Source organism: Strongylocentrotus purpuratus, unplaced genomic scaffold (assembly GCF_000002235.5).
Source record: "Strongylocentrotus purpuratus isolate Spur 01 unplaced genomic scaffold, Spur_5.0 spur5_scaffold_21, whole genome shotgun sequence".
NCBI lineage: Eukaryota > Metazoa > Echinodermata > Echinoidea > Camarodonta > Strongylocentrotidae > Strongylocentrotus > Strongylocentrotus purpuratus.
The window spans coordinates 5218178-5243736 of NW_022145607.1; the positions used below are offsets into that span (position 1 = coordinate 5218178).

At 38.4% G+C, this 25559-nt stretch overlaps 2 protein-coding genes across 2 annotated transcripts; one reads left to right on the top strand and one right to left on the bottom strand.

The window, feature by feature from the left end:
• Positions 1 to 829: 829 nt before the first annotated feature.
• Positions 830 to 4490, top strand: LOC105439702. Its single transcript, XM_030995178.1, has 2 exons — positions 830 to 2442; positions 4408 to 4490. The coding sequence occupies exon 1, from the start codon at positions 1100 to 1102 to the stop codon at positions 2420 to 2422; it is 1323 nt and encodes a 440-aa protein (XP_030851038.1). The 5' UTR covers positions 830 to 1099; the 3' UTR covers positions 2423 to 2442; positions 4408 to 4490.
• Positions 4491 to 20861: 16371 nt separating this feature from the next.
• Positions 20862 to 23624, bottom strand: LOC577146. The gene is made up of 2 exons (XM_030994109.1): positions 23403 to 23624; positions 20862 to 22297 (listed from the first exon to the last, which is right to left on the bottom strand). The coding sequence occupies exons 1-2, from the start codon at positions 23470 to 23472 to the stop codon at positions 21969 to 21971; spliced, it is 399 nt and encodes a 132-aa protein (XP_030849969.1). The 5' UTR covers positions 23473 to 23624; the 3' UTR covers positions 20862 to 21968.
• Positions 23625 to 25559: the final 1935 nt, after the last annotated feature.

Here is a 25559-nt window from a genome sequence, read left to right on the forward strand (position 1 = left end):
TACTTTTGGAGGGGTTCCCAAAAAATCGCAGCGACTCACCTAGCCGCTGAATAGGCGGGGGGGGGGGGGGGGGTAAGAGGACATATATTTATTTTTTTTGGTCCCCAAAAAATCGCAACGACTTAGCCAGCCGCTGAATAAGCGGGGGGGGGGGGGTAAGAGCGTTTTTTTCATCAGTAAGACATCAGTAAGCCTCTTCATCACTGTGGCATCAAAATATTGAATCACCTTTTCGAGAACCACATCTTTCTGAGCCACCTTGAAAAAAGCATTGCAATAAGCATCTTCATAGCGTTCATGATCTCCTGTCAGAGGTTTTATATTATAAATAGCAGCATACATTTTTCAACTGTAGTTGTACAGACAAGCAGAGGTGTAGACGAATTGTACAGACGCAAGTGTGCTCTTCGAACGAAAAGGGATTTGTATAAGCACTGATTAGTTCAGTTGATAAAGTTAACAATGCCAACGCCAAAATTGCGTTTGTATACCCACTGTTATACTACACAGATGTTCATACGACTTTTATGAGAGGAATTTCCGTTCATAGTCATGGCAAGCTGGGCACACGGAAACTTATTCAGTTTACCCACAACCATTATGACCTTATTGTGTTAGGTGCAGGTATAGTTCCTACCGAACAATGAAATGAAGAAAAAAAAAAGAGACTGGTCTGTGGGCATATATTCAGTTGCATCGGTTGATAACTGATATGTTTGCATATTTCCAGTTGGCCAGATTCAAATTCAAATTATTCAAATTATGCAAGGAAACCCGTTTACCTTCTAAACTTCACCGCAGACACTTTTGAGTGACTGACTGACATCTATTTTATATCATATTTCGTCGTTCGAAATTACATGAGATCCCGCCAAGCGCATGCGCAGTCAATTCGCCGCGCAATTGAATTTTACCGGGAAAGTAACTTTCCCTCAGCAGTCAAAATACCTAATTTTCGGCGTTTTTTCGGACCAGCGGTTTCGAAAAAATACTTCATTAGGGAGAGAAACTCTCCTTTTTCATGTTTTTGGAAGACTCTTGAGAATCTGTGCTGTTTTATATCAAAAATCGAAGTTTTGTTCCGATTTCCACGTACACGATGGCGTCTCCGTCAGGCAGCACCAAGCAGAAAACCAGCGAAACGCTGAGCACGGCTAAAGCCGGAACTTCTCCGGGCGAAACCGCCGCGGGCCCCTCTACGAAGCCTGAGCCAAAGCGCTCATCGGCAGTGAAATCCTCCGATACGAAACGCAAAAGTGTCTTGGCAAAGCCTGCCCCGAATGTGTCTAAGAACTCTGGGCCTAAAAAGAAGGGCAAAAAGCCTGAAGAAAAGGAGGACTTCACGGATTTACGAGGAAGACTTGACAAATTGGAATCCTTAATGGAGAGAATGGTGGATTTTTTGCCTTGTCAATCTGCAACTCGCCCCACAGGGGATACACCGTCGACAGCATGTACAGCTGCGACGAACGTGAGATTTCTTGAAGTTGAACATGATGATGATGATTTTGAGCATATTGACACTGGAAACATGGGCCAATGCCCTACGTCATATGACATTGGCAGCATGGATGAAGGTGATGTCAACGAAACTGTTGCACCAGGTTTAGACCAGGAGAATGAGGACAAAGTTCCTGCCCTGGCTCAGAAATTTGCTATCCCCACTGGGGTAGGTGGCGTGATCCACGATGATTTAGCAAAGTCTGCCATGTACCTCATGTCCCACCAGCTAGAGGAAAATGTGTTGGAGGAAGCTGGAGGGAAATACCCTCCTCCAAGCAATTGTACTCCACTGTGTTGCCCCAAAGTGAATGCAGCAATATGGGAAAACCTATCCTCGCAAACGAGAAGCCGTGATTTGAAACTGCAAAGAATCCAAAAGCCTTTGACAAGGGGACTCACAGCTTTTATTCAAACTCTGTCCCCCGATAGCCTATCTGACACACAACAGGATGCATTGGCATTGCTGTGTAACACAAACTTTGAAATCAACTGCTTACGCAAAGATCAGATTAAGCCAGACTTAAATGCCAAGTACTCACATCTATGCAAACCTGCCACACCAGTGAGTCAGTACTTATTTGGCGATGACTTAACAAAGAGAGTCAAAGATCTTACAGAACAACAAAAAGCTGCATCTGGCGTGGTGCGTGGACAACGTACACCCCGCCCCCAGTACCATCCGTACAGGACGCAAGCGTCCAGCACTTTTCAATACCGCAGACAAGGATGGAACCGTGCCACCGGCACATCACAAACTTTTCCAAGTAGCAGGCCCGCAAGTGGGAACTACAACAGGCCTTTTTTAGGCCAGCGAACCCAACGAGGCAGACCTTACAGAGCTCCGCCTCACACCCAGACGATGAGCATGGGAAAACAGACCCAATCCTTCCAGCGGCCACAGGCAGCAAGGAGGAAATAGCTACACCATTACCCAAAGAGGTAAGTAGCACATATGAATATTTTGAGAATGTTAAGATTAATGCTCCTTCTACTTCATGTACATTACAACAAGAATGCATCTCAAATGTGCCTGTTGGAGGTCGATTGATATATTTCTATCGTAGATGGCGTGAATTAACGTCAGATCTATTTCTGCTATCAGGAGGGCGAGGCTATGAGATCGAATTTGATTATTCGAAAGGGGTTCCCTCAAGAAATAAGCCCCTCTACGGTTACAAAAAGAGCCCTTTAGAAATAAATCAGATTACTAAAGAAATCTTGGCTCTACAAGCAAAAAACGTAATAGAACCTTGCTCATTTGAAGAGGGAGAATTCCTCTCAAACATCTTCACGAGACCCAAGAAAGATGGGGGTACTCGTATGATCTTAGACTTATCAGAGCTTAATGAAAGTCTGAACGTACAACACTTTAAGATGGATAACATCCACACTGCCAAGCACTTGATTTCTCCGTACTGTTATCTTGCATCAATCGACCTCCAAGATGCTTATTACTCCATTCCAGTAGACCCAAATAGTAGAAAATACTTGAGGTTCATGTGGCAGGGTGAGCGCTGGCAATTTGCAGCCTTACCTAATGGGCTCAGCACAGCTCCCAGACTGTTCACAAAATTGCTGAAGCCAGTCTTCGCCGAACTGCGACAAGCAGGTCATACAGTCATAGGATATTTGGACGACACCATAATTATTGGTGAGACAAAAGAAAAGCTTAAAGCGAGTGTGAGTGCAACGACTAAGATCCTCACAGAATTAGGATTCCTCATTCACACTAAAAAATCAGTGCTCATCCCAACACGTGAACTAGCCTTTCTTGGCTTCATTCTTAACACTGAGAGTATGATTGTTAAATTGCCTCAAACAAAGGCACAAGAAGTGAAAGATTTATGCCGTGAATTAATGGGCACGTACATCCCATCAATACGAATGGTAGCACGAGTGATTGGGAAGGTCATAGCAACTTTCCCTTCGGTTGAGTATGGCCCCTTATACTATCGATCAATGGAAAGGGACAAAATTGCAGCCCTCAGACAAAACAGGGGTCATTTTGACAGAAAGATGAAGTTGTCCCTTGAGGCAAAAGAGGAGTTAAAGTGGTGGATGAACAATGTTTCTATGGCCTCCTCCCCAATTGTTAGGAAAAAAACCTGACTTAGAATTGCACACAGATGCCAGTGGCCTTGGATGGGGAGCCACTGACCTCCAGAATCAAACAGGGGGTCGTTGGAATGAATTTGAGGCAGAAAGGGCAAGAAACAATGAAATAAATTTTCTGGAAACCCTAGCCGCTGGGTTAGGGATAAAATCCTTTTGCATGAATAAGCGTAACGTTCATGTGATGGTAAGAATAGATAATACCACTGCAGTGGCTTATTTAAATCACATGGGAGGTTGCAAGTCCGCAATGTGTGACAAGATGTCGAGAAAAATTTGGCAGTGGTGCATTTTTCGAAATATTTGGGTCTCCGCACCCCATGTACCTGGTCGGCTCAATACTATAGCAGATGAAAGATCCAGGAAATTTAATGATCGAACAGAATGGAGACTAAACAGACAAGTGTTCGATAGAATAGTTTCCAACTTTGGTGTACCAGAAATAGACCTGTTCGCCTCAAGACTAAATGCTCAAGTAGAGAAATATGTCACTTGGCACCCAGACCCTGGGGCTTTTGCAGTTGACGCATTTACGCTAGATTGGAAACCTTTTGCATTCTATGCATTCCCACCGTTCTGTATGATCCCCAAATGCTTGCAAAAAATCAGAGAGGATAAAGCTAGAGGGTTACTTCTGGTCCCTAATTGGCCTACTCAGGCGTGGTTCCCTCAGTTGGTTAGCATGATGGAAGGAGAGCCATTGTTTATCCAGAGGCAAGAAGATTTGCTACTCCTTCCTGTGTTAAACACCACCCACCCTCTTAATGCTAATATTGACCTCTTATGTTGCAGGTTATGCGGCAACATTTTGAGAATCGGGGACTAAGCAGACGAACAGTGGATATCATAACAACTTCATGGAGAGCATCAACCTGCAAGCAGTACCAAGTGTACATCACACAGTGGCGAAGATTTTGCCACAGCAGGAATACGAGTTACCTCCAAGCCGAGGTGGAAACGGTACTAGAATTCCTTAGTAGTTTATTTCATGACAGGAACCTTAGCTACAGTGCGATCAATACAGCTCGTAGCGCTTTATCCACTTTTCTGATTCTCGTTGACAGTAATCAGACAATAAGTACTCACCCACTTATAACCAGACTGATGAGAGGTGTTTTTCAACTCAGACCTGTCTTACCTAGATATACAGAAATATGGAATATTAGTCCAGTCCTCAATTTTCTAAGAAAATTGTCTCCAGTAAACTCCTTAAACCTCAGAGATTTAACACTCAAAGTATGTATGCTAATGGCTCTTGTATCGGCACAGAGAGTGCAAACCTTGCATATATTGAAGACTAACAAGATGACCCTCAAAGGGGGCTTTGTGGCTTTTCATTTGGATGAACACTTGAAGCAAAGCAAACCAGGAAATACCAATTTTAATTTTAAATTGGAAGCATATCCTCCTGATAGAAGATTGTGTATTGTAAAATATGTGAAACATCATGTCCAGCGCACAGGGCCACTTCGTGGGAATGAGAACTCGTTCTTTGTAAGTTACACCAGACCTCATAATAGAGTAACAACTCAAACCTTATCTCGCTGGATCAAGACCTGCTTGCTAAGAGCAGGTGTGGATACAAACGTTTATAAGGCTCATTCAACACGGGCAGCATCAACTTCAGCAGCTGCCAAGGCAGCACTTCCAATGGACCAGATCCTAGCCCGAGCAGGATGGTCTTCAGAGAAAACGTTCAGGAAGTTCTACAGGAAACCTTTTGAAAACAAGAGAAACTTTACCCAGGCAGTCTTACAAGATAGCACACTGCTTTAAGAACTGCATCAGAAGGCTTTTCAATAGAACTGGCATTAAGAGACCAGCTGTCTAATTAATAGAACTGGGATTAAGAAACCAGATGGCTAGAATCAACTAGATACAGAAACGAACAATGTTTTTGCAACATTATGACGTCTTATATTTGGACGTCTTGTATGTGAAATGTTTTGCCACATGTATGAACAGACTACAATAACTGTCAAATATGGTGAGTCATTGATTAGAAGCATTCAATTCAATCTGCATAATCAGTGTTCACTTTTCCGTACATGTTGGTTGTTCCAAATGTGGCTACTATGCTTCAAAATCTCATGTAATTTCGAACGTCGAAATATGATATAAAATAGTAAGATTAAACGAGAACTTACCGTTTGAAGTTTGATCTTTATTTTATGAATATTTAGGAGGAAGTTATTACATGCCCTCCTCACCCACCCAAACTTCAAACCTAAGTGTAAGTTCCCTGTTCCTTAATACTATTGAGAGTAGCCACATTTGTAGCTTTGAATATTGACTGCGCATGCGCTTGGCGGGATCTCATGTAATAACTTCCTCCTAAATATTCATAAAATAAAGATCAAACTTCAAACGGTAAGTTCTCGTTTAATCTTACTATTTTCTTTGGTAGTAATATACATAAAATGAGCTGTAACAGGTTCATAAGCATTTGTCTACATCAATAACCCACTTCTTTGGCCAAAATTAAACTGATTGAATCTTTGTGCAGCACGAAAACGTACGATTATTGGGTAAAAGGGTCTGAAAATCAGACTATTACTTGGTTAATTGCAATCACTTAAGTCGACTCGACAACTAATGGTCGTTATTTTCCCATATAGCCATTTTCAAGCCCTTACATTTTGAGGGAAGATCTAAATTATTATTGTCTTTCAAATGCCGTTGGAAGTTGACCTTTTCATTTATTGGCCTGCAAATGGGACGCAGTACCTTCACGGGCCAGAGTTCACCTTTTTTAACTACAAAAATTGTGTTTTAATGTTTCAAATGTTGCAAGATTTTGCTCCTTAAATATCACATTTTGTGCGTAAAACTATTGCAGTAATGAAAAAATAGAATGATCGAATTGAATTCAATTCAAATCAATTCAATTCAATAATAATGATAACAATAGTATCGGAGTTTTTTTTCAAAATACCCTCCCCCCCCCCCCCTCATATTTGGTCTCCCTTTACCTTAAACCTCATCTAAATCGTTCATAAAATATTTGAAATGGAAATATATATATGTCGCATCCTGTATCGTATCCAAGGCACTCTTAGAGCTGCTTGAGCACCAATACGTGGTAGATAGGTAACTATATAGTAAGCGCATGAAAAAGGGCAATTGTGATAAACTCTATTGATATTGTAAACAACATACTTTTAAGTGCTCTGAAGAACGATTGCAGTGAATTATTTTGAGATGAGAAGTATTTCGTCATGGGCTGGTGCTAAAATACGTCCATTCTCATCTTCGGTCGAAATGGAACACCAAAAGCTCATCAAATCATCGACCACCTCAGACGGTGCCGTCTCCCGAAAGTACGCCGCCTGGGTGAAGAAGTCGAGGAGTTTATTTCCAAAGTCTGACTGGTCATCAAACACTTCGGTGATGTCCCAATGTACAGGTATGTCGACAGTGGTGACATCATATCCTTGGCTTTGTGCAAACTCTCGAACATTCTTCGAGGAAAGTCGTTCATTTGATAGAGTGCTTTCTGTCAGCCAGGGTAACTTGTGGAATGTTTGTGAGATCAGTATTAATATAAAAAAGAAAAAAAAAGAGAAGTACACTTCTGCAGCAGCAGCAAAAAACTGTATCTATATGTATATAAGAGGGCAGTACAAATGAAAGCGAACAAGAATATCAAGAATATATTATAAAGAAGGTTCCTTCCTTAGCTTTTTAAATCTGGAAAGAGTTGAGCTGTTTTTGATATTGTTGGGGAGTTTGTTCCATAACTTAGGAAAAAGAATTAGAAATGAATTTGAGGCGACGGAAGAACGAACCTGAGGTAAGTGTATTAAATTACTTTGGCGAGTTTGGTAAGAATGAATTGAGGAATTCAGAACAAAGATATCGCTAAGGAGAGGAGGCAAGATTTTCGAATGAAATTTATACATAAACACAAGGGAATTCAAGGTTATCAAGTCCTTTAACGGTAATATATTTGATTGTGAAAATAAAGGTTTTGTATGACTATTGAAGGGAGCATTAAAGATAATTCGTATTGCTTTCTTTTGTAAAATGCATAATTTATCTATAGTAAATGGGTTTTAAAGGTGTGACCCCAGACAGTATTACAGTAATTGAAATGAGGAAGTATAATGCTATTGTAAAGAGTCGTCAGAATAGACTGGGGCACAACAAGTCTTAATTTAGAGAGAACACCAATAGATCTTGATATTTTTGTACAAATTGAGCTAAGATGTGGCTTCCAAGAAAGACATTCATTCAAAATTACACCTAAAAACTGCATATTATCGACCTTTTCTATGACATTTTCACCAATAATGAGGTTAGACAGATTTGACGGAACCCTCCTTCCTCTCGCACGAAAAATAATATACCTAGTTTTGTCAAAATTTAAAAACAATTTATTGCAAGCATACCATTTATTTAATTTGTCTAGTTCATTGTTTGCTGATGATATAAGATTGTCAAATTTTTTTATGTGATAATGAAACAGTGGTATCATCAGCAAACAAAGAGAAGTTTAGAATTGAAGAACATTTAACTACATCATTTATGTAGACGAGAAAAAGGAGAGGCCCATTTGTAGAGAATGACACCATCGATCACCACATATTGATTTCTATGTAACAAGTAACTGAAGAACCACTGAAGTGGAACCCCTCCACATCCATAAAATTCTAATTTTTTTAACAAGATGTGGTGATCAATGGTGTCAAATGCTTTTGACAGGTCCATAAATACACTAAGGCAATAATTACCAACATCTATTTCATGTGATATAGTATTAACCAAGTTCAGTACGCCAAGATCAGTAGAAAAATTCTTTCGAACTCCAAATTGTTGGGGTATCAAAATATTGTTTAGTGCAAAAAATGTATACAGTCTGTCGTAGATTATCCTTTCTAACATTTTTGAAAAAAAAGGTAATAGAGCAATTGGTCTGTAATTAACAAAGTCATGTTTGTCACCTTTTTTGTAAATTGGAATTACCTTAGCGGTCTTGAGATTATCATGGACAATACCTTGTGACATTGCTTCATTGAAGATATAACAAAGTGGATCAACAATTGTATGAATGCATTCCTTAATGCCACGTGCAGCAATAGAGTCCGAACCTGGTGCAGCAGATGTTTTCATGGATGAGAGAACATTGATTATTTCAGTATTGGAAGTCGGATTAAAGAACAGTGAACTTGGTACACGGTTTGATAAATAATCCAGAAAGTGAGAGGAAGAAGTTGGTATCTTTTCTTGTGTAATCTTTCCAATATTAACAAAATACCTATTAAATTCTTCAACAATAGATGCTTTACTTAGTATCTTATCCTGATTGTAATACATGTGAGAAGGTAATGTTTTGTTTTTTTTACCTAATAAATTGTTTATTTGAGACCAGGTTTTTTTCATATCACCTCTCAATTTTTTAAATAGGTTTTCATAATAAATCTTTTTGCTTCGGCGAATGATACTTGTGAATATGTTCTTATATTCAACGTATTTTTTCGCGTACGTCGTCACTCTTCTTCATATAACGACAATATAACTTTTGCTTTCTCTGAATAGATTTTAAAATACCACGGGTGATCCAAGGTTTATCGTGTTTTTTCCGTTTTACCTTTGTAAGGGGAAAACAATCAAAATAAAGGGAGCTAAGCTTATGAATAAATAGATTATATGACACAGTGACATCTGTTCTACCATAAATTACAGACCAGTCAATCAATCGTAGCTTATTCTTAAATAACAAAATCTTTTCTTTGGTGATTACTCTTGATTTGCCACATAATGAATGAATAGGAACAGATGTATTGTCACTTTTACAAAATATTGGAAAATGATCCGAAAGATCTGAATAAATGATACCACAGTTTAAATGCATGTGAATACAATTGGTAAATATGTTATCAATCACGGTAGCAGAATGTCTAGTTACACGAGTTGGTTTACTTATAGTAGGGAATAGCCCATATGAAAACATTATATCTAGAAATTCATTAGTTCTGTGATCAGTATCTTGATTAAGTAAATTTATATTGAAATCACCTAATATGTGAGCATCTTTATTTAAGGGATTTATGTCGACCAACAGACTCGTGAGTGTTTCGTTGAAATCGTTAACATCAGTATTAGGTACTCTGTAAACACAGCCAACTATTATAGGTTTCTTTTTCTCTTGATGTATTTCAATAAAGACAGTATCACAATGATTACGACTAACTGATAAATTAGGACACAGGTTATAATCAATATCATCTCTTATATATAAAGCTACTCCTCCCCCATGTTTGTTAAGTCTATCAATATGAACAAGTGAATATCCGTCGATATTAAACATATTAACTAAAATGTTGTTTCGAAACCATGTTTCAGAAATTCCAATAACTGTGAATTTGTAATCTAATGAACTAAGAAGAAGTTGTAGATCGTCGTAATTACGGACATGACTCCTTGAATTAACATGTAATATAGAAAAATTATCTGGAGTAGATTTATATTTTTGTACAAAATCATCAGAAAACATATACTTGCAGGAATCATTGGTTACATTGTTAGGTTGTAATATTTTTGTAGAACTCAGCTCATTATTAAGTTCATTTAGACTAAGAGGATTAACGGACAGAGAGTGGTATTTGTCCTCATCGATACATTTGTCTAAGTGAAAGAAAGTAAAAATAGATAGCAAAAACACATCGTTGTCTAGGTGATGATTGAAAGGAAAAAAATTCAGAGTTGCAAGTAATACAAAAGCATCGTCTTTGAGTGATTTAGAACAGTTCTGACAGAGTAGTTTATTACCCCTCACGAGAAAAAAGAAAAAAGGAAGTGCTGCAAAAAGTGTACCAAAAAAAAGGAGAAACTATAAACAAAATACGAAGGCCAACAATAGGTTGCCCAAACAAACACTAAAATATTTGAAGTCTAAGAGAGCGATAAAAGTATACCCCTCATAAAAGTTTTAAAAACACACACACAAACAAAAGAATGCTGTAAAAAGTGTACCAAAAAGAAAAGAAAGAAAGACAAGGTAATATAAAGACTAATGATAAGATGTCCAAACAAACACGTATGTATTCGAGGTTTAAGAGAGCGATAAAATCTTATGGCCTGAAAGATATGAGATCACGTAAGCTATTTTTCCAAAAACCACACTCAGTGAAAAAATACTTAAATTCATAAAATAATTTATGGATACGTCATTAGAGTTTAAAAACAGGAGACGGATCTTTTAAAGCCGATGTAAATATAACAGCCGTAGAAAAGGGATCAGTGTTTACTACAGGTGTATAGTAAAAGGCATGTGGTGTCAAATGGTGTGCGAGGCGCATAGTTACCAACGTTCCTGATGATCTGTCGCTGTATACGATCCATTGTGTCAGAGATAAAGGAACTCCATAAGTGAGATTTGCATAATTAACCGTGGGAAAGATCGGTGTTTACAAACACAAAGCACATGGCTAAAAGAGTGAATGTACACGTAGATACAAATACGAGTTGAAGAGGTTGAGAAAGTCGGTAGCAGCATATAATATATAATACATACAGGATATATTGATTATGGCTGATTTTTATCAAAGAAATAACTATATATACCTATATATATCTTCTCCGACTCCTACACCCAGTAGACTGAACTCTTCACCACACCCAAAGACATCAGTAAGCCTCTTCATCACTGTGGCATCAAAATATTGAATCACCTTTTCGAGAGCGACATCTTTCTTCATGAGCGCTAAAACCCACTATTATTATTATTATTATGTTATAATAAGACTTTTATGTGAGGAATTTCCGTTCACGGTCATTGTGGAGTACAGGATGACTTTCTGTTTGAAGCCGATGCTTGTGATGTCACAGGCGTCGCTTTGTAGAAAGTGTATGGATTAGGCCGCTTGAGGGCGTACTGGATTTTGTGTGTTGCTGATTTTCCTTGTGATGGGATAGTTTACTGCCCAGAGTTGCCTAAGTTTTCGTTTAATTTTGTGATACAAGCCCAATGATGTAAGTAGAAATGAATATGTTATCTTGAAGTTTATGAGTTATATTGTCTTTACAGCTAGATAGCTTAATGAAATATGATGTTTATGACACTATTTTGAGGTGATAAAATAATGACATGAATGAGTTGTTCACGTAAAAGATTGTACACGTGTATGTAGGTTACGTAATTGTCGTGCACGGTAGCGCGTATTACATGTAGTTACGTAGTAGTAACATGAATGATATGACCTTGAAGAATGACAAAGTCACCGTCGGTGCGTCATTAATTGTTGCATATTTTTTACCGTAGTCAGATATATAGTGCAGAAGGCATTGTTTGTTTTCCTTTGTTATGATAACAGATAGGTATATTTAATTTGATACATGATATGATATTTTTATGTCAGTTTATGCAAGTTGACTTATTATTGTTTATACTTTTATTAAATTGCAGATTGAACCTTGCCTGCTACAGTGTATAACCAAATTACAGTGCATGGTGTCTTTACTATGGGTCTTGGGCAACTGGGTTGATTCGCAAAATCGTACACCACAGTCATGGTCATGGCAAGCTGGGCACACGGAAACTTATTCAGTTTACCCACAATCATTATGACGCTATTGTGTTAGGTGCAGGTATAGTACCAACGGAACAATGATTTTTTTTTTTAAAAGTCATGGAGCTTCAGAATAGATGAGCAAACATATGCCTAATAATGGGAAGCAATGTGCAACATTGTTGAGCAATCAATCGATGTGGAGTGAATGGAAAGACTCAGCCCCCCCCCCCCCACCGTGTATAAGCGGGGGGGGGGGGGTAAGAGCTTCGTTCTTCTTTTTTGTGTGCTTAATAAGTGAAAAAAGGCCCGTCCTCCCCCCCCCCCCCCTGTACCTTGTTTTCTGAAAGCTGCTTTGTAACCCATCCCTAAGTTTTTTTTCCTGGTACTTATCGGGTTCAACTGGCCGAGATTTTCATCGCGCCGAGTTTCTTTTATCGGTTTCGTCAATTTCTACCATGGGTCTTCGCTCCTAGACTACATGTGGTTCATCTTAGTTCAGGACGCCGAACATTTCAGCTTAGCAGATCATCGAAGGTAGTCCACATCAACGTCGCCACGTGTCTTCCGTCGACAAGTCTTCGCAGCATTTTTGAAAAACATCGAAGTTTGATAACTTACTATTTATATCAAGTTCAAGTTCAAGTTTATTCAAACCAATCAAACACAACATTTTACAATCAATTGACACAAAAGAAATAAAAAACATGATAGGTTTGGGACCCCGGAGAAGCAGAGCTTGTGATAAGGGGCCCCTTAAAAGGTACATAAACAAAAACAAAATAACAGTATTTAGAATAACCGATGACAAAAACATATTTACAATGATAACTAATGAGTAAATATGGGAACAGAAAAAAAGATAACACACATACACATACACACCCACACACACACACACAGACACACCCACATACACACATACACACATGGCTTTCCAGGATTTACTTTAACATATTTTGTAATCTCTCAAAAAGATATTCTCGACATGTATGTTTAAACATAGGTAGTGTTGGACTGGATCTGATGTTTTGTGGCATTTTATTCCATTCTTTGATACAATTAATTACAAAAGAGTTCGAAGCAGTTTGTGTTCTCGCAAACGGCTGATGGATAAGATTTCTCTGACGTGTGTTGTACGAATGGACAGTCGAATTAACAATAAACGCATCTTTTAAAAATGAATTATTTTGAGCAGATTGAGATTTGTACATGAATATCAAACAATTCATGGAGACTAATTCATCAAGAGGCAACATCTGAAGTTGCACAAATAAAGGATTACTTGGACTTCTGTAATTTGAATTTGTAATGAGCCTGATAGCTTTCTTCTGAAGGACTATTAACTTGTTTATATGGCTCCTATACGTATTTCCCCATGCAACATTACAATAAGTTAAGTGAGGCATAATGATAGCATTATAAAGAGTTACTAAAGTTTGCTCTGGTAAAAAAAAGCGTAACTTAAAAATCACACCAACACTCCTCGAGACCTTGGTACAAACATTGCTGAGGTGATCTTTCCAAGTTAAATGATCATCAACTGTAACTCCAAGAAACCTTACATTTTGACTCCGGTTGATCAGATGACCACCTATTGTCAGGGGGTCAGTATTATCTGGGATTCTTTTGCCCCTTGATCTAAAAACAACATATTGAGTCTTACTAGCATTTAACAAAAGTTTGTTGCAACAAAACCACTTAAATATATTGTGAACTTCATTATTTGCAGACAAAATCAGATTATGCATGTCTTTGTGGTGAGAGAGCAAGCAAGTATCATCAGCAAAAAGTGAATAAGTAAACAACTGAGATGAGTTTATAATATCATTAATATAAATCAAGAACAATAAGGGGCCCAGGACTGAGCCTTGGGGTACGCCATATTTTACCTTCCTAGATTGTGATTTAACTCCATTAACCACTACATACTGAAATCGATTATGTAAGTAATTTTTAAACCATTTCAAAGCTATCCCACGAATGCCATAATGCTCAAGCTTGTTTAATAATATATCATGATCAATAGTGTCGAATGCTTTCGATAAATCCAAAAACACACCAAGACAAAACTTCCCAGCATCAATTGCATTTATAATAGTGTTTACCAAATTCAAGACACCCATACTTGTAGAGCAATTCTTTCGAAAGCCAAATTGTTGTGGGATCAGAATATCATAAAGTCGAAGGAAGTCATCCAACCTTTTATACACTATTTTCTCTAGAATTTTTGAAAATATGGGTAACAAAGCAATTGGTCTATAATTCTCAATGTTCTTACGATCATTCTTCTTGAATACAGGGATTACTTTAGCTATTTTCAATTTGTTTGGGACAATACCCTGAAACAAGGACTTATTAAAAATATCACACAAGGGTTCAACAATGCATTGAATACAAGTTTTAATGACTTTTGGGGAAATGTCGTCAGAACCGCATGCCTTGGATGGTTTTAGAGTTAAAACAAAGTTAGAAATTTCATGAACAGACGTTGGTCTAAAGTACAAGGACGAGGAGTGATTCTGCACTGACAAAAAATATTTGTATGATGTATGGACAGGAGGAATTTCCTTGTTAAAGCCCCAGTCCCATATAAAGCCGGACCAGCACGGACGAGCACGGACCACTCCGGACCATCCCGGACCATGGTCTGGGGTGATCCGGGATGGTCCGGGATGTTTTGTTCAAAAAAGTGTGATGCTTTTAAGCTACAGTCCCATATACGTCCCGGACCGTCCCGGACCATCCCGGACCATCCCGGACCCCATCCGGGGTGATCCGGGATTCGGTCCGTGTTGACACCGTGTTGGCACCGGGGTGGTCCTGGATGGTCCTGGATGGTCCTGGTTGGTCCTGGGCGGTCAATAACTCACTCCCGGACTGCCACGGATCAACACGGACCGCCCCGGCGCCACTACGGATGACCCCGGACCCAGCACGGTGGCTACACGGATCACCCCGGATCAAACTATTGTCCCGGACCGTCCCGGACCACCCCGGCAGTTTTTGACCGTCAAAAACATCCGGGGTCGACTCCCGGACCGCCCAGGACCATCCAGGACCATCCAGGACCACCCCGGTGCCAACACGGTGTCAACACGGACCGACTCCCGGATCACCCCGGATGGGGTCCGGGATGGTCCGGGACGGTCCGGGACGTATATGGGACTGTAGCTTTATTTTAGAGGGCAAATCAATGAAATATTCATTAAAATATTTTGCTTTTTGTAAGTCTGATTTTAACAGTAAATCATTATGATACATATCATTTGGAAGTGGCGTCTTCTTCCCCCTCCCAAGCAAACCATTAATATGAGACCAAGTCTTTCTAATATCATTCTGAGTAGTTCGAAAAACATTATCATAATAATCCTTCTTACTTTGACGAACAAGGTTTGTCAACAAGTTTTTATAGTCAACATAACTTTTCCGATTAATCTCATTTTGGTTCTTAATATATGTATGATAAAGCTTATGTTTCTGATTAATAGATTTCAGAAGACTTGGAGTAATCCATGGTTTCCTGCATTTCTTCTTCACACTCAATTCAACTAAAGGGAAATGTAAATTATATAAGTTGGAAAAAATATCACTAAAATAGTCATAAGAAACATTTGCATCAAACAAGCTATATAAACTAGACCAATCAACTTGAAGAAGATCGCGTTGGAAATTATTCATTCTTTCATCAGTAATCACACGTCTAAATAATTTATTGTGTACCTTTCCTGTAGTGACTGCATTGCCTTTGTTAATGCTACAAATTGGCATGTGATCAGAGAAATCAGAACAGAATATTCCAGAATAGAAATGGTCTTGAACACAGTTTGTAAATATATTATCGATTAAGGTTGCTGAAGATGACGTGATACGAGTCGGTTTAGTGATTAGGGAAAGCAACCCAAACGAAAACATAAAGTCAACAAAATCTTTTACCTTTTCATCTACATCAACATTTAACAAATTGATATTAAAGTCACCCATAATATAAATGTCATTCCTTTCTTTACTCAGTATTTGCATTTCATGATCAAAGCCATCAATAAATGATCTAATGTCATTACCAGGTGCTCTATAAATGCATCCGACAATCGACTTTTTGTTTGCAATACTAATTTCTAAAAATACACATTCATAATAAGCATTAGCCATAGATAGATCATTACGTATCTTGTAATCAAGCCCGTCTCGGACATAACATGCTACTCCACCACCTTTCTTATTTGATCGACAGACTTGAACAAATGAATATCCTGGAATATCAAACATAGCTACATCTGTAGATGGTTTGAACCAGGTTTCTGAAATACCAATAACAGAGAAATTATGTTCTATACAGGATAGTAATACTACCAGATCATCAAAGTTTTTAAAAAGACTTCTGGAGTTAATATGCATCAGAGAAAGTTTTTTATCGCCATTAAACTGGAAATCGCTGCAGTTGATATAGCTACACTCATTAACAACACCATCATTAATATCTTCAAAATCATCATCCATGAGGAAAGATTAGATGTAAACAGTATATAAAAACAACAGATCTGAAGCGGTCATAAAAAATATCAAATACCAAAACAGAGAGATAAAACAAAGCAGTTTGCGGATAGCCATCACATTCATTCACATACAAGAACACACATACAGACACACTCAGAACGACATGAACATAAAAATATATAGAGATGTACAGAGTATATTGATAAAAAAAAGTGCAAGTGCACATAGTAAAAAGTGAAAGAGAAATAAGGCATAAAAAGGGAAAAACAAAGATGTATAAAGAAAACAAGACGTAATAAACAGAGAGAATATATATATATATATATATATATATATATATATATAAATGTAAGAGGGAAAACAAAAGGTGTAAAGAACGTTAGATAACGCACGGGTAAAAATGCAAACCTCTAGGAGAGGCACTTGGAAGTAAAAAGAAAAATAAAGAGTTACAAAGTCGCAGCTTGCTGCAAAGATGAGAAAAGTTTTTTGACTTGAACCCCCTCTTCGTTGGTCTTGACTCTTCCATCAATCGACCAAGCCGCTTCCACCTTTGGATGGGTCGCCATATCTCATATATTCTAAAATTAAAATTTTATTCTATTTGTAATCTAGCAAAATAGAATATATTTGTTTGTTTGAACTAATAAGTGTAAGGAATATATACATTGGTACTTTGGTATTCGGTCAATTTGTTGACCTGTTCTTCTTCGTTTATAATTACAGCAGGGGCGGCGATTTATTTTCATGATCGGGGGGGGGGACGATATGCGATAAACGAGGGAGCAAATCCGCGTTACCACCACTCTTACATGTTACATGCTGGCTCCGCGGAACGTTTTTTTTTTTTAAGTGGGGGGGGGGGGGAGAGGAGGGGCTAAAGTATTTACGATCAGGTAGAGCGAAGCAAGTGGAGCGTAAATTGGCGTGGGGTCCAGAAGCTCAGGGGTTGTTAGGCATCAAATTACGATTAGATGAGCATCCAGGGGCCACCTTAGGGCCCTTGTTAGGGTCCTGGAGGCAGAGCCCTTGGATGCTAAGGGAAAAATCATGTCATTTCAGCAACATTTCTAAATCTCTGGTATCGAATTAGAAATAAACCACGTTCGAATTTCATGGGAGGGGCAACTGCCCTCCATCCCCTCCCCATCAGTACGCTAGTGTGAGGGAGCATAGTGAATGAAAGGGGTGAAGGTGACGGAAGTGCCTACCCCGTCTCAGGTTTTTTAAGTTTTGTTGTATTAACAAAATACATTCCTTAGCAAAACTATAATATAAAAATAAGCGATATACTTTTTTCACACTTCATTTTTCTACAATATTCACTTGTACTTTTTGAGGGATATTATGCGAGGGAGCGTAGCTACCGAGGGAGAATATTTGTGCATTTGTATTTGTCTGAACGCGCACTCTTGGACCCTCCAGAACCTAAAAGTGTGTTGCAGTCTTTAGTCAGTATTATTTGCTACATATTTTTTGTGTGCACTTCTTCAAATTTTCCACCCTTCCCCCATCCCCCCGGGATTGCCGCCCCTGAATTACAGACATCTTTACTTAGTCAAATGTGTAACCAGTTCATGATAAATTGAACTCACTGTACTGTAATTACTTTGTTTCCAAGTGCTTATTTATTTTGAGAGATCACGAAGTTAAAAGGTTGGGCTGATGGGTCGCCGTGTTAGATTGATTGGTGTGTTTGAATTTGTTATTGCTTAAAAAAATATATAAATACTTTCACTCCCATAATTTAGAAAAGTCAGCTTCGTCCCAACACACCCATATACACAAGAGACTATTCAAAGGAAAAACTCACTGCAACACCTGTCAGCAACCTGCCTATACTGTCTGGCATACCACCTCAGCTCAGACGAGATCATAAGATAAATGCCTTGTTTCTGCCCCCTCTGCTTTTGAAGGACAGCGTCTCCATTTGGAAGACACTTTGCAACACAGGCTGCTGAGCTGCCGCTTGAGAAGCCCCCTCCACCTTACCCAATTGGATAGCACAACGCTTGTCAGACCAGTGGTATTCATCTAATACCAACCTGAAGGAGTTCATCCTAGAGCCCTGTGCAAAACCAAGTGGCAGCGACCTCTCAAGAAAAGCCTGGGTCAACCTCAACCGTATCAAAACTGGAGTTGGCCGTACACAATATTTCCGGCATAAAATTGGAGCTGATCCATCGCCAAACTGTGCCTGTGGAGAGATCCACACTATGGATCACGTCATCGATGCATGTCCTATCTACAAATCCACTCGCGGTGCTTCTGGACTTCGAGAGCTCGATGATGAGACAATCAGTTGGCTAAATGAGGACCTTCCTATTTAGATGATGTACTCCTTGGTATTCTTTGTACGAACGAACGAACGAGAAATAAGTACTTTAAGCGCCTGTCAAAGTCAGTGGAAGGTCATTCGAAACAGTGAGAGTGACAATCCAATATTGAGGTTTTGGAACGAATTTATACTTTGCAGATAGATGTGAATAATCAAGCTTGTGTGTGGATGCAAGATAGAGATATTTACAGTTATTTTGGTTTATGGAAATTGGCAGTAATCTGTTTAAAGGAAAGTCAAGTCAGTTTAAGAAAGCTCAGAAGTGAGTTTGAGAGTTAATTGAGTTTATCAAAGTAGTGTATATTAGGAAAATGTATTTTAAAAAATAAAAAAATGAAGAAAAAAAAAGAAGAAAAAGGTTTTGTAGCAATAAATAGGTTACTCTGAGTTTCTGATAGTTCAAGGACGAGGTGAGGGCTGACAGATTTTAGTACAAAAACACAATGTGTTTAAATGAATCTTTATAGATACAGTTCTATGGTTTGTCTGTGTGTTTGTTTCATTTATTTAACCACGGTTAGAACTCATGCCATCAGCCATATGGCTGTTTTTCAGCAAATCCATTACAAATATTAATACAAGATACATTTAACAACAAAAAGATAGTTCATTATACAAATTGAAATAATAAGAACAAAAATATGTAAATAACTCTTAATAACCATCATTCTAAACATCAGAAATTATGAAGAAAAAAAAATTAAGTCAAATCACAAGCACCTTATGATCAAACGCTTTTTCGAGATCAAACCAGGGAGGTGTGAGTATTAAAACTCACATCTCCCTGATCCAACGTTACCAATCCAATAACATGGCAAGTATTTATCGCTTTACTCTGTTGAAAAGCGTGGTTGGAAAACCAAACTGATTTTGTACCAATATATTGTTATCACTCAAATATTTATAAGTTTGCCGAAAAAACAAGTTTTTCTAAAATGTTGGGAAGTACTGACAACACAAATATTATGAGATATAGGTCTATGAAGCGACAGGTTGGTGCCATCGCCTCCTTTATAAAGGGTGTTATTCTGACACACTTCCATTCATTTGGCACAACGCTTCAGAGATTCAACAATAATAAGTGACGAATCTTTCGAAATACTCGATGGTATAGTATCAAAACCATGAGTAGCCGTATTGTGAAGAGCTTCTTTAATGCATTTTATAACTTCTTCACTGGTAACAAGAACAAAATTTAAGGAACTGTTTACTTTAGAAACAAATTGTCCTGGATAATCTTTGAATTTTAAGTTCGTTTTACAGTTTGTTGCCAGTGAGGATCAATTGATCGAATTATTTGACTGACGGTCCACCCGTAGAGTATAAAAGACGCTTGCTCACAATATATTTTATCACCTGACGAATGCGCGTTTATCAAGGCTTGCCACTACAGTAGATATGTACATATCGTACCCCACTATCAAACCCCACTATCGAACCTCACTATACGATCGTGATTTGCGGGATGTCGCGTTTATCGTCCCTTCACGATTCAAAATAAAGGCCTTGTGTCTGCCCAGCTGTTTTGACCCGGGAAGCAGACAGTTTCTCGGAGGTCATCTTCACACACATGCTTGTACACAACACCTGGGGGGTCCTATTTGTATGTGAGGTTCAAAACAGCTTTGCGTTTATCGATCTCTCAGAAACGTGATTCTGGCTGTATGTCACATTCAAAACGCACCTTTTTGCGTATTTAGATATGCCCATATCTAAAGACGTTTGAAAAAGGATTTGCGTTTATCTACTTCTAAATTTGCCTGAAAGACGTTTGAGAAACCTGATTCTAGCCAAAAATTTGCTAGATAAACGCAACCTTGCGTTTGCAGCGGCGCACGAAACGTCGTGATCTTTTGATGCCCTTGTTTACCATACATTGCGAGACAAACGAATGTCACTAGCGATATTATTTTCGATCCTTTATCCGCAATGAGTAATATATTTAGCCAAAAAAATATGAGTTGTATGCAGCCCTGGCCCTTATCCAGAAGTGCTATTGGAGCTGTTTGATCACGAATGCGTGGTAGATAGGTAACTAGCAAGCGCATGAATAAAGCTAGACCCTACTTGATATTTGAAACAACATACGGCTCTGAAAGACGATGACAGGGAATTATTTTGAGATGAGAAGTATTTCGTCGTGGGCTGGTGCTACGATACGTCCATTTTTATCTTCTGTCGAAATAGAACGCCAAAAGCTCATCAAACCATCGACCACCTCAGACGGTGCCGTCTCCCGAAAGTACGCCGCCTGGGTGAAGAAGTCAAGGAGTTTATTTCCAAAGTCTGACTGGTCATCAAACACTTCGGTGATGTCCCAATGTACAGGTATATCGACAGTGGTGACATCATACCCTTGACTTTGTGCAAACTCTCGAACATTCTTTGAAGAAAGTCGTTCATTTGACTGAGTGCTTTCTGTCAGCCATGTTAACTTGTGGAATGTTTTTGTGTTCAGGCTAGCTGTAAGCAACAACGAATGAACGAACAAAACGAGACTGAAATAAACAGTGATAAAAATCATCTTTCTGCTAGGTCTCCTTTTAAAATGATCCTTAATATCTCTAGCACTTACTTCAGTTTTGGGACAATAACCTGTTACAGTTTTTATTTTAAGATTTTCGAAAGTTTTGTCCTCTTTTTCTCCATGACTGTCCCAGTTCACTCGGGAGTAGCCTACGCCTTCCCGTTCAAGATTTCTTATTAAATAATTGTACACATAACTAAACAGATAGGAAGGGTTTATATGTAATCTACTATTAGGATTAAGACTATTTATTATCATAATAATTGAGAGGATACAACGAACAAATGTTTGCAAAGTTATGAGGTTAAACAAAATTGCATCCCGATTTATGTCTGTTTTAACTACGTTCTTCTAAGAATAGTATGTTAAAGAGTATTTCCGAGTTGATTTTACACTCATTCAAAGAGTTTTATTACGGCATTTATAATATTTTATTTGAGAAACTTGCAGAGCTGATCGAGCAAATGATGATGTCAATTCGCTACCTACCGTTTTTACAAACGATGATCATGAGACCCTTATCTTTCATCATGGATGCTAGTTGGGTGAAGGTCGTCTCAAAGTCACCCGTGTAGTAGAGCGAATGTATGGAGCTGATGAGGTTGAACTTGTTTCCCGCCAAGGGGCTTTCAGCAACGAATTGTGACAACGGACCAGTGAACCAATGACAAGACGATTTGTCATCAAAATTCAATGTAGCAACTCTACCCTTGAATGTTTGTAGCATGCCTTCATTAGGGTCCACTGCAACATTACATATGGATGAGTAGTGAGATTGAAGACTCTTCAGAATCTGGAATTCGTGCGGGCCTGTGGGGCAAACAAAAAGGATTAATTATTTGATCATGTTTAATAGGGTGGCTCCATCAGTATACAAATTTTGTTCATTCTTGGGGCCCTGTATAAAAGTCAACATACATAATCACAATATATATAGGGTAACACATATATAAGCATGTACTGAGATTCAGGTTGCGACAATAAAATCAAACAGTCATCGACCACCTATCGACGTACGGTATAAAGTGGTATATCGGGCATATACCACAGAAGTTCCGTCCCTATATATTCCGTTTCTAAAACGTTTGTATATACATTACATGTTTATACAGTATATATATATAATATTATATGGTACATTAGCACGACATTTATATACAATCCTAAATGATACATTAACAGGACATCATAAAAACTGGTATATTACGCTAACCAGGCCTAACCCTAAATTCAAAACAATATAACTGATTAGACTAATTAAACTACAATGACTATTGACTAATGATTAAACCTAATGTTTCTCGGGAGCCCTTTACGTTTCCTCTGCCTATAGGTACACAGATGGCATTTACTCATTTGGTTCAATTAGTGTCCCTTTACACTAGGTTCAATCGTTTACAGGACACGAAAATGACCTGCTCGTGACCATGTTTACTTAATGACTCAGTTTTTCACTACATAATATCCTTCTAATGACGCTGTAAGGTGTATATTAAATATTAATAGTGTTTTTGTATATGTTTGTACTTCAGAACCTGAAGAAGGCCTCACAAGCCGAAAGCTCGTAATAAACTTGTAAAGTACAGCTACGTCTAACGTTCCTAGACCATTTTCTTCATGCCTTAATATTAAATATATTATATATATCTTTATAAATATAAACTTAAATTGTTAATATATTGACATAAAACAAGTAAAATGCATCCATGAAGGCCTACTGCTTTCGAAAGAGTTTGTATATATACTTTGTATTGGGATAAAAACCGCCGATGATGGGGCATCTGCCGACTCGATCCACTCAATGTCTGATATGCCCTCCTTGACACAGACAGAGTACGCAAAAGTCGCAAACAATCTATATTCTGTCATGACTCCTTATTCAAAATATACTGATTTTATAAAAGAAATAACTCACCTTCTCCGACTCCTACACCCAGTAGACTGAGCTCTTCACCACATCCAAAGACATCAGTAAGCCTCTTCATCACTGTGGCATCAAAATATTGAATCACCTTTTCATCACCGACATCTTTCTGAGCCACCTTGTAGAAAGCATTGTAATAAACATCTTCTTAGCGTTCATGATCTTCTGTCAAAGGCTTTATATTAGAAATAGCAGCAGACATTTTTTTTCAACTGTAGTCGTACGGGCAAGCATACGTGTAGACGAGTTGTTACAGATGCAAGTGCGCTCTTCGATCGTAACAGGATTTTTATCAGCAATATAGTGGTCAGTTTATGAATTATGAAGCTAACAATGTCAACGGCAAATAGGGATTGTGTATACTCCCAGTTATAACATACACACATGTCCATATGTCTTTTTTTATCCGAGGAATTTCCGGTCACGGTCATGCAAGGGCACACGGAAACTAAACCATTTTACCCACAATAATTCTGACCTTACGGTGTAAGGTGCATAGTTCCTACCGAACAATGAACACCCAAAGGTCATCGGGCTCATAATGGGAAGCATACGGGAGAGCGTGTAGTGTTCGCCCTCATTTGTTATCTGAGGGCGCGTTCATGCTTGATTTTGACGGCCAGAATCAGGCATCTGTTACGCGTTTAGTTTAAAACACGATTGCGTTCATGCTCACTTTTGTAGAATCACCGAAAAACGGCGATCACGATCGCCGATCGTAAAGTCACAAAAAGATGCGTTTACAATTTGTAAACGCGTTTAAATGGGGTCAATGCACTGACCTCTCGTGGGTCTACGTAGCATGCGCACTCAGGTTTGCGAATCCAGCTGAAGGCCACCCAAGGAGAATTGCCTGGAGAAGTGAGCATGAACAGTGCACCGTGGAACTGCGATTACGATGAGCGTTTACGATGAGCGTTACAAATCGCTCATTCTGCCTTCAAAATCAAGCATGAACGCGCCCTGACTCTTCTAGAGCCGACCTTTTCATGTAGCAAGGCATAGGTAATTTCCAACTTAAATCCCATTCTCACTGGGGTCAGGCACATAGTTTTTAGCAATTGTTTATTATAGTTTGATGTCATTTATAGATTAATTAGGCAGCTTTCATAAATCTTTATATGAAGGAGTTTCGTCTAACAATAAATGTCCGACTGTTGTTATTCAAAATGGCACACCGATTGAAATCAACACTGGAAAGCACTTGCTCACTCAAATCCAACAAACTTCCGTTTTATTCAGCAATATCAACAATGGTGTAAACTTCACCTTAATATCTTCGGTAAAATCTTCAGATAACAATCTGTAATTTATTTATTTATTTATTTATTGTGGTATTAAAAAAAACATTGTACATGGCAGCCTATCGGCTGAATTGAGTGCAATTTACATAAGTATTAACACAAGGATACTGCACAAAATACAATAGTATTACAAAGTCATTAAAAATAGTACATTCATAACAAACAATTATAGGTACACCTTAGATCAAAGAATATTGATGGTGGGATAACGGAAGTGGGCAATGGATGTGGAAAAATAAGTGTTTTATGATATGTCTTAAGCAAATTCATAGGAGGAATATAACAGTTGAATAAATTATGATCAGTGCTAAGAAAAATTATCTGTTTTGCATGCTTCAAAGTAAGCCTATTGTCATGTGGGTGCAAGGTACATGTATATGGAGAACAAAATGGACGTATAATTCACCTAAGACAAAAGGAGAGTGAAATTATAGTTTCACTTCCTATTATTGGCTAATAGAGAATATGTTTGGTAATGCAATATTGAAATTAATATAATCCGTATAAACAAAACAGTAAATCTTCAGTAAACAATATAATTTTTCATTCAAGCACATCTATAAGATAACAATTTGATTTACGTATATGCTCGGCATTTATGAACAAACGATCAGTCTTTACATTAATCCAGTTTTGAATTGAGTAACCTCACAATGAAGGGGAGTGCGCTCTTTCTAGGGCGCTCATTTTTGCATTTGATTTCGGAATAGTCATTAGCGTCGCGCAGGTTGCGGGAAGTACGGGAAGCTCGCGTAGGGGGGAGCCAGTAATAGAAGGGGGACGTTTCCTTTGTGAGGTTACTCGCAAATTTCTTTGTTAACCTTTCCCTCCTCTCCTCCAGTGT

Excerpts from the sequence above, each read along its gene's own strand:
- LOC105439702 (XM_030995178.1), top strand. The coding sequence starts at position 1,100 with ATGGCGTCTCCGTCAGGCAGCACCAAGCAGAAAACCAGCGAAACGCTG.
- LOC577146 (XM_030994109.1), bottom strand. The coding sequence starts at position 23,472 with ATGAAGAGGCTTACTGATGTCTTTGGATGTGGTGAAGAGCTCAGTCTA. Across the intron at positions 22,298-23,402 it reads GGGTGTAGGAGTCGGAGAAG|GCCCGCACGAATTCCAGATT; the intron begins GTGAGTTATTTC and ends TTTGCCCCACAG.